This window comes from Anoplophora glabripennis, unplaced genomic scaffold (genome assembly GCF_000390285.2).
Source record: "Anoplophora glabripennis isolate ALB-LARVAE unplaced genomic scaffold, Agla_2.0 scaffold360, whole genome shotgun sequence".
NCBI classification, from domain to species: Eukaryota; Metazoa; Arthropoda; class Insecta; order Coleoptera; family Cerambycidae; genus Anoplophora; species Anoplophora glabripennis.
This window is the reverse complement of record NW_019416516.1, coordinates 11,282-21,155: the sequence shown is the minus strand read 5'-3', so window position 1 is coordinate 21,155 and position 9,874 is coordinate 11,282. Positions and strand designations below refer to the sequence as shown.

The following is a 9,874-nucleotide window of genomic DNA, read 5'->3' as shown; positions in this document are numbered from 1 at the left end:
TGTAGATTGGGAAACATTTATTTAAAATTAGAAATTTTTATAATGAATTATTTAAAATTAGCGTATGATTGGATTGCTGTTACTAAGGCAACTAAAGTTTATTTATTTATAAAATTAATTGTAAGGTTATGACAATTATTAAAATGTATGGTTGGAGGTGTTTTCGTAGTATTAATATTTACATCACTGGTCTTATTGGTAATGGCAAAATTATCAATAGTAAAATTGCTGACACCATCAGCATATGTAGATTGGACATGAATTTGCATTCGAAATACTGATAGAATTTGGATTGATTTGGTGCAAAATTTTATTGGCGGCATCCATTTTATTTTATTTTAGAGTCAGCAATATAACCTTCAGCCACAGAGGCTGACATCCATCCCCCATGGCGTTTAAGGGCAGTCATATTGGCCCCTCCATCAGCATACAAAGTGGCAGAAGATCGTCGAAGGCAATGTCCTGTGTATTTTACTGGATCCGGTAGTTTCAAAAATTCTGCTATTTCTTTACCCATTCTTCCAAATTTATTTATACCAATAACTTGTTTTGTGCATTTCCCATTTTGAAAATTTAGGAAGAAAGAACTTGATACATCCGATGGTCTGAGCTCTGAATATTTTTTGACGATATTATAAAAATCTCCGGTAACAGTAAAATTTCTGGGAACTTTTGTCTTCGTAATTGGAACCGATACGTTTATGCAACCTTCAAAAAATTGCAGATCCTTTGTTTTCATTTCATATAACTCATTTGAGCGGCAAGCTCCCATCACTCCCATTATTAATGCAACCTATAAGAACAAAAAACAAAAAACCTTAGTATTATTTAGTTAAATTCTAACTTATATTTTTACCTTCGTGGCTAGGTATTTAGTATCCGGTGCTTCAGTTATAAATTTGTATATTTCATCTCCAGTAAATGCCTTTGATTTCTTGGGTTGGTAGCCTTCTGACTGCCTTTTTAATAAAGCTCGAACTTTTGCGTAAGATTCTATATTCATATTATGTTTAAGGTTAAGTGTGCTCTTAAGCATGGAATAATGGCTCCACAATGTAGACGATTTACATTTTTTTGTCAATTCCTTGAAATATACCAACAAAGTGTCTTCGGAAAACGAATTTGTGCCAATTTTTAGTCGCCAGTCCATAAAGCTGTTATATACAATTGTGTAATTTTTTCGTGATTTCTCTGGAAGTAATTCCAATGATGCTAATTTTGCGGCTTCACGAATTTCAGGAGGGGTGCATCGAATTTCATTTTCACTGTCAGAATTGATGGTTAAACACAATTTACATTAACAACTGAAAACTGCAAAATTACTGCAAAAGTCAAAAATGTTTTATTTTGCGAAGTGTTGTCAAATCAATTACATTAGTTACCATAGTACCAACAATTCAAGCAAGCTCGATTCTATTTTGTAGCGCGGTCAGAAGCTATAAGATACGTATAAAAATTCATATTCCACACCTGTGGAATATGAGACTCATATTCCACGGGTGTGTAATATGAGTTACATTATGTACTTACTATCACAATTATAAAGCGTCTATTATTAAATAGTCAACACAATAACAAATACCAACTTAACTTTCAAAAACATCATAAATGGCATCGATTATTTTCTCTAACTCGAATGGATAGTGTTCTGATGTGTCAATTCGATCATTTCAATGGCCACAAAAGTGTGCCTCAATTCTGTACCTAAGACTAAGCTGGCTGGTGTTCTTCCGGTAGTCTGATAGGCTAACAGGAAAAGAAGCACATGTTGGTCCCAGTCGGTTTGATGTTCATTGACGACTATTCTTAAGTGATTTGTGAACTCTTTGTAATACATTCGATTAAAAATTTCGCCCTTGAACCGAATGCAGTTCTCTTGGAACACCGAATATGCAGAATATATTTTCAATGAGAACTTCTGCTACCGTCACTGTCTCTTGGTTGGAGATGGGATATATAGTTCTGGCCATTTACTGATGTAATCCATCGCTACCAGTAGGTAATGATTTCCAAATTCTATCTCCAAAAACGGTTTGACGACGTCTACGACAATTCTCTGGAAGGGAGCTCTAATGTTGTGCTGTTTCATCTAACCTCGGCTTCTAGTTCTAGGCCTCTTGCTGCTAAAGTAGTCAGCGCACCGGCGACACAAATCTTCTATATTTGCTCGGCTTCCTAGTCAGTAGAACCTTCCTCTAATTTATTTAAAGTCTTGTTTATGCCGAAGTATCCTCCACCTGCTTCACTGGGCTTTTCTTAGCACTTCATTGACTCTATTCCTTGGAAGTACGACCTCCTTTCATACTTCTTAGTCTGTCATATAAACTTTCTCACTGCCTCTTTAGTAACTTAAATGGAAATTCTATATTACCCAGTAATTTTTTAACGTTGATGATTTGTCCGATATTTCTGTCCATGTTGGTCTCATGTTCTTTTCAATTATTAATCCATTGCAGACTGTCATCGTTCCGTTTGTCTTCACTAAGTTTTTTAGTTTCCCAATCTCCATCAGTTACAATTGCTGTTCTTCGGCAAATTCCCAAATTCTTTTGTCTCTGATCTGTTGCAGGACACGGTCTTCTGGATACTGTATCTGCGTTACCACCAAGTCATGCTCTATGTTCAATAGTGAAGACAAACGCTTGTAAAATTTGTAACCAACAAGCTCTCTGATCTTCTGGATTCTTAAAGTAGAATAACCATTTCAAAGAGGCATGATCTGTTCTCAGCGTGAAGTATTATCCATAGAGATACATCCAGCCAGTTTCCTACAGCTTCAGTTTTCCTTGGATCAATCTTATCATCATTCTGCTGATTTCTTTAGTGCATTTATTCCGTTTCTTTGCTTCTTTAGCACGACTTATTATTGGTAGTTTCCTAAATTCGTGGCAGGCATATACGGCATGAGCACTGTTGCAATAAGCACAATTCCCATGGGGAAACTTGTTTGGTTCAGATGTAGTTAATAATACTACTTCTTGTCCGATCCGATCCAGTATATTAAGAATGTTTGACTATTATATCTAAGGTTTGACATCTGCTTTCGAGAAGTTTTAGATATTCTTCAAAAGTTGGCATTTCATTCAGTTTGCCTGGAGGCCTATTATCTTTTCTTCCCAGACCATTGTTGTTTGAATCTCCAATTTTGAATTTAACAGATAGATGATTAAAGTATTCCAACTGTGGACAGATTCATTTAAAGTTTCTGAAGACGCGATTTGGTTTCTTGTAGTATCTATAAATTTTGTTATTAATATGTGGTTTTCCTTAAAAATACTTATGAGTTCAAATAATGCCTTGACATGTGTGTTAATTTAAGTCTTTTCGAATCTTCTTTGCAGTAAGTTTCATACTTTGGGTAATTTTCTTCTGTGCACTGTAACGCTTGAATTACTTGAACAGCTTATATGTTTCCTACTCCAATTTACCATTAACTAATTTTTTATAAACATTTTTATGCAAAAAACGCAATTTTTGCATAAAATTAGTGGGGGCAGTGGATATGTAGGTATACAATTTTGAATATTGTTAAGTTATAGATTAATATTATTGTAAGTGGTAATACATAATAAAGAATACCAATACACGGAATCACAATGATGTGGAACCTGTGGACATTCCTTGTTTTGTTGTTATGTTGATTTGGAATAAAAACAGTTATCAATTTTTGTTGTTGTTACCCTGGCATCACTCAGCGGTTGCTTTTGGGCGTGGGAAGTAGTTTTATTATGGTTACTAATTGGGGTTGAGGCGCCAAGTAATTTTATTTAAATGAATAGCTTGTAAAGCCCAGGGAAGACATAAAATTACTAAAATTATTTTCCCTGTATAAGTGATCCAGCAAATAAGAATGCAGAAAAAAATAATTAAGAGTTAATAATACAAGATTATTTTCAATATAAAAGTTATAAGAATGAGGTAGTAGAAAATATATGTATAGTATTTTCTGATGAATACACAAACGGGAATATAAAAAAAACAACTTAAGTAAAACCTGGCTCTTGCAAGAGGTAAGCAGACTAGGAGCGTGGAGGTGTATAATAACAAGAAAAAAAAAGGAACTCACACTCCGAGTCTACGAACAAATAATACAACAATCATCAACATAAAAACAAAAATGTGATATATCAGATCTGAACTTTGTGTAGATCATTTCTCGTTGCCTGCGGTATAAAATTCACCACGCGATAATGAAATATGTAACCTTAGTAATGGATAAACACTTCAAAATAAGAGATATATGGCATTTAAAAATAAAAACAGTATTTTAACTGAGCTAGGTACGTAATAGGGTACTTATCGAGGTCCTCGGCCTGGCTTCCTGGTGAATCCTGCCTGCCCGGTACTCGAATACTTCCCGTGACGTCAGATTCACAATTGTGGCGTCGGTAAAAAGCAATTCCGGGTTGAATCTCAAAATGTCGGCGATAAACAAATTGTTCCTCGATTAACAAAGGAAATGCCAGAGAACAAAACGCCTGCACGAGAGAGAAAAACTTATGTAGCTAATATTAACAATAATTCAAAGATGAAGCCAGTAAAATGTGTACAAAACAAAAAAGTTACGAACCTTCCACACAGGATCCTTATTGTAGAAAGGTGTTTTTCCTTTAACACTAAAGAATGTGCACTAAACAAAATCCGCCCAAAGCGAAACCAAATGTAACTGCAACTACTACCATAAGTTACATTTTCAACTACATGTGCACACCTTGGTAAACTTCTAACACTAAATTCTACAATTTCTCTCTCCTCATGCGTAAATTTAAAGTTGAACAAAAACTATGCCGATAAGACGGCTAGTTCCGCGACGCGAGAAAACGTTTCAAATTTGAATCGAAATAAATACAACTTAAAACCGACTTTTAAATCTACGTATCATCGTTTCTGCATTTTTTGACATTTACGCGAAATCTTGACATCAAACGTGATTTCGAAAGTTTTCTTACTAAATGTACTTTATGTATTTTTCTGTTCCAAAAAATGTATTTATTTAGGTGTGCTTGTTAAGGAAATTTTATTACATTTTGTATATATCGTCACTTATATTAAACTATACTGTAACTAATAATATTCAAAATTGTATATCTACATATCCACTGACCCACATCTCCCTACCTTCCCCCACTACTTGACCGCGTATACGCACTCGGCTGTTTTTGAGCATGTTTGGAGGAATTTTTCACCTATTTCTCATCATTTTATCGGAAAATTAGAATATACATTTTATGGTATTATACTTCTACTTTTAAAATCCGGCTGAAAAATTAAAATAGGACCACCATCAACGCACCCAGAAGTTTTGCAAAATAGTACTACAAAAAATTCAAATTGCAGTTGTGCCGAAACTAATGGTCCAACAGAGCTTGCTTTATGCACATTTAAAGTGCATGTAATTCACTACTTTTGAGCACAGGGTCAACTGTATAACTTAGAAAATGGCGGAGTAATAAATTTTTAATAAAACGCTAAATTTTCCTATTTTTCCGAGTTTTCTTCGTTTCTAATAATCCGATCGGATCGATAGACCTCTCGCTTTATTCGTATTTCGATTCTGTACAAATTGTCTCTTTATAGCATTCAGATTGCTTCATTAGTTTAGGTTTTATAAGCAAAAAACTAAAAAAAATGGAATAGGAAATACATATATAAGCATATCGTCCCTATTATCACGCACAGGCGTATGTGTATATCCATTTCTTGGATTATACGCCCCTACGTGATAAGAGGGACGATATATCTATGCGGAGTGTCTTTTACATGCTGGCACAGTCCGTTTGCTACTAGTATTTTTGTCACAAACAAAACCTCTATTGATTGGCCTAACCATATTCGTGGGAGTTTTTTGGTACCGGTTCAAGATCTTTTTGAATGTTGTCTATAGATACAGTGCTTGTAGTAAGAACTCAAATTTATTTTTCTATATCTGTCTGGTACATAAAACAACTAAATATGTATACTAATAATTATGTAGTGAGATAGCTTGTCTACAATATTCGACGGATTGATTGACACTGTAAAAAAAACATTACCTAAAATAGAGTTATCCAAATTTAATGGAACATACTAGACATGGATGGAATTTCGCGATATGTTTGAATCGTTGATTCATGATAATGCCCAAATTAGTCATATTAAAAAATTCCATTATTTAGGCGCAACATTAGTGGCGCTTCAAGTAATTCAATCGCTATAATTTACTGCCAATAATTACGTTATTGCATGGAATACTTTATGCAATAGATTTAATAATGAACAGATTTTAATTCAAAATCATATTCGTGCAATTTTCAACACGGAATGCTTGTGGATTCGTCAGCCAATAAAATTCGATATTTATACGAAAATTTGTTTAAACATTTAAATACTCTTAGTCAATTAGGCGGACCTACACACTCATGGGACACTTTATTGATCTATATAATGACTAGTAAGCTCGACAGGAATACGACCCACGAATGGGAAAAACAAAACGAATCATAGTTGTACTATATTAAAAGACTTCAAGGAATTTCTTAAGAGACGTGCCAATTTATTAGACACCATGGAAATGGGGTTTGCACAAACGAATGATCAATAAAATAATAAAATAAAAAAACTAATACCGCAAAAGCTGAGACTTTGTCGACAAGTTAATTATGAAATAAAAAAAAAACGCAATCAGCTGACTTTAGAGTGGGGGGTTATGCCTCAGCTTTTCACCTAAACAAGTAAAAAATATGCGCTAGGTAAACTGATTCCGAAAAAGTTGAAATTTGGTAAAGTAATAGTCATCTTAATCAGTTATGCGAAAAAAATTATCCGCTGAAGTTTTTGCTGTATATAAGTGCTCAGTTGACGAGTTGAAAGTGCAGCACATCGCTATGCGCGCGGGCGCATTGCATCTTTAACTTTATCAGCTGAGCACTTTTCAATAACTAAATATAAAGCTGAGCATTTTTCTCATTTAACTTATTAAGTTAGATATTGTATTACCAAATTTCAACTTTTGCGGTAGGAGATATCTATTATTTTTTAATTTTTCAAGTCTTACTAGTAATTATATAAAAATATATATATATTTATTTACAATAAACGATTTCACGAGTTTTTCAATTTAAAGAGCTTTAATAAATAAATATTCACATTTAAATACTTATAAAGGGTGATTCAGTCATAAAGTCATTAATTTTAACCACGTATTCGGAAGGCTTAATAAAGAGAATAAACAGAAAATCGGAAAAAATTTTTTTACTCGACTTTTAAAAATGAAGGAAATCAACCCATAACTCCCGCTACAAGGGCGGCCCTGGCCGATGCCCGGATGCTCGGAAAATTTTGTAACGTAATGTCACGAACAGTTGTCGGCTAAAGCGAACAGCGTTGCCAAGTTCCATCATAATGTGTGGTTCACATTTACTGTTCCACGTATTCAAGTAAATAAAGGAGCATGCTGCATTTTATTATAAATAATTTTAACAATAATTGTATTAACTTAGTGCAGAATGTTTTAACAAGCCTGACTTCTCGAAGTCAACTTTCGTCAAAAGAAAATAAATAAAGTAGAGGTAGTTACCTGTTTGTAGGCGCACCGTATTTTATCAAATAAAAAAAGTCGGCACATTACTAAATACCCGAATATACAAAATGCACTACACACGGTTACAAAACCATTAACAATTTAAAGCGTTTATTCAAATCTACCACCGTCCATATATCCCGCATTTTTCCAACTGCATCTATCATACCATAGGGCGCAGCGAACGTGCAGGACATCGACAAAATGACTTAAATGTGATAGACGCTGTTTTAAATTTAGTCGAGGAGCAGCCTACTATTTCCACAAGAACCAAAGTTTGGCGGATATTGCGCGAGAATTCACTCAACCCATACCATTTTCAAAAAGTTCAAGCTTTAGAACCAGCTGATTTCCTCAATCGTCTTGAATTTTGCAGTTGCAGGTAAATCGAAGTGCAGCAGACGCTAACTTTATTTTTATTTTTAAAACAAAGTACGCTGGACGGATGTACGCTGTTTTACTCGTGCTGACATTTTAAACAGGTAAAAAATATATTACTTTCTCAAAAACAATAAGTACCTACCTAGGTTACACCAAAGTTTATATTTACACTAAAGTTTACATTTATTATGTAAACTTTGGTTATACGCAACTGCATATTGAATAATAAATTGAAATACTAAAACTGTGTATTATTTAACATAATAAATTATAAAACGTTAAAACGTTAATAATATAAAAAATGATAAATTGTAATAAATCGTACATTCGAAAACAATCATCCCTTTTTATTACATTTTCCTTTGATAAAATACCGACAATATTTTGGTCTACTTTGCATGGAATGCGATCCTACTACAGTTCGTATTAGCATTGTAAAAGTAAATACTTATACAATGGTATTAGTCTAGGAGCCAGATAGGGTTCCGTTTACTAGCTATAAAAATAAAAACTTTTTACAGCCATTTAAACATTTAATTTGTTGATAACAATTAAACTCACCACTTTCAGGCTTTGTGACCAAGTTTTTTGGATTCAGGAGCTCAAAATAATACGAATAAGTTATTTGCAGCCGTGGCACTCTGTTGGCCACGGCACCCTATCTGGCTCCTAGACTATGCACACGTACACGTGCAAATTAAAAGTGGGTCAAATAGAAAGGTTATTGACCTGATACAGGTTAGCCTAGGTCGGAAACACGTACCGAGTTGTTTATTTGTCTCCCTCCGATTGTTTTTTATATTCTATTATGTACTTAGAGTCAATATTTAAATACTACATACATTTCACCCTCTCTTTATAATTTATCTAGTGAGTGTTGGTTTTTTATCTCATTATTTCTGTAATGAAATTGAAATGGTTGTGAAATGAAATTTAAATTACTTGAACTCCTCGAGGTTCTTGCTGAGCAACAATAACAATTTAATGTGTTAATTCCATAATTATAAAAAATAATTTATAGTATTTTAAATTATTATTGGCTGCCGTGAGCAAACCGTTTATTTATTGTCTTTATATGTGCGAAAATATACAAGTATGGCAACGTTGCATCTAGGGCGCGTTGTTCATATTGTAGCCGTGCTCAAATTCTGAATAACCGACTGACGTCAACCGGTCAGTAACAGCCTGAAAAGGGGGTTAAATAATTTTAGTCGTCAGTGCCGCGAGAAACAAGGGCTATTTGCCCCTACCGGCATTGAATTATACTCGCGACACCTAGTACAACAGCTAGGATCGTTTGTCAGTTTAACCCGGCAGGCACAGACCGGTTTCGGACTTATTAGTCCTCATCAGTGTGTCATAGGTGCGACAACCGACAAACGACCCAGCTGTTTCTTCGTCGTATCATCACGAAGAGGAAGTACATTGTACGCGGGAGCCAATCAATGGCTCCACGGGGTTAAATAAGGATTTAAAATATTTTTTTTCTGCTTAAATATGCATTTAATTTTTTTTTAATCAGGCCATCATATTATACTCATTTTTCTCTATCTGCTCTTAAAGTTAATGACATTGTCTGAATCACCCTGTATATATAAAATAAAATTGAACTGCATCAACATTTGCTGCGGACAAAGTACATTGCAAATATTTGGGTACACGCTCCTCTTCAGGTCCCAACAGAAATATGTACGACTGATTTCGGCTGGGAAGAGAATGGGGACAAATTTATTTTCAAATGGTTCGAGAGTGAACAGCTGCCCCCTTCCCTTGGAGATATAATTATCGAGGATGAGCAAAAAAATAGTGCAGGTTAGAATTATACTATATTTCGCTCTGTAGGTATGTAAAATACAATTTAAAAATATTTAAAAAAATTTGTACTATATGTAATTATTTTTTATAATTAACGTTTTATTAATAATAGGTAATAAT

The 9,874-nt window shown here is 34.1% G+C and overlaps 1 protein-coding gene across 1 annotated transcript; it reads right to left on the bottom strand.

Annotated features, from left to right (window-relative positions):
- Positions 1-286: 286 nt before the first annotated feature.
- On the bottom strand, positions 287-1,212 carry LOC111691660. The gene is made up of 2 exons (XM_023454825.1): positions 857-1,212; positions 287-793 (listed from the first exon to the last, which is right to left on the bottom strand). Exons 1-2 carry the CDS (start codon positions 1,148-1,150, stop codon positions 329-331), a joined length of 759 nt encoding a protein of 252 aa, XP_023310593.1. The 5' UTR covers positions 1,151-1,212; the 3' UTR covers positions 287-328.
- Positions 1,213-9,874: the final 8,662 nt, after the last annotated feature.

Bases quoted from the DNA above. Each gene is read 5' to 3' on its own strand.
- LOC111691660 (XM_023454825.1), bottom strand. From the start codon at position 1,150: ATGGACTGGCGACTAAAAATTGGCACAAATTCGTTTTCCGAAGACACT. The intron at 794-856 runs GTAAAAATATAA...TTGTTCTTATAG, and splicing joins CTAAATACCTAGCCACGAAG to GTTGCATTAATAATGGGAGT.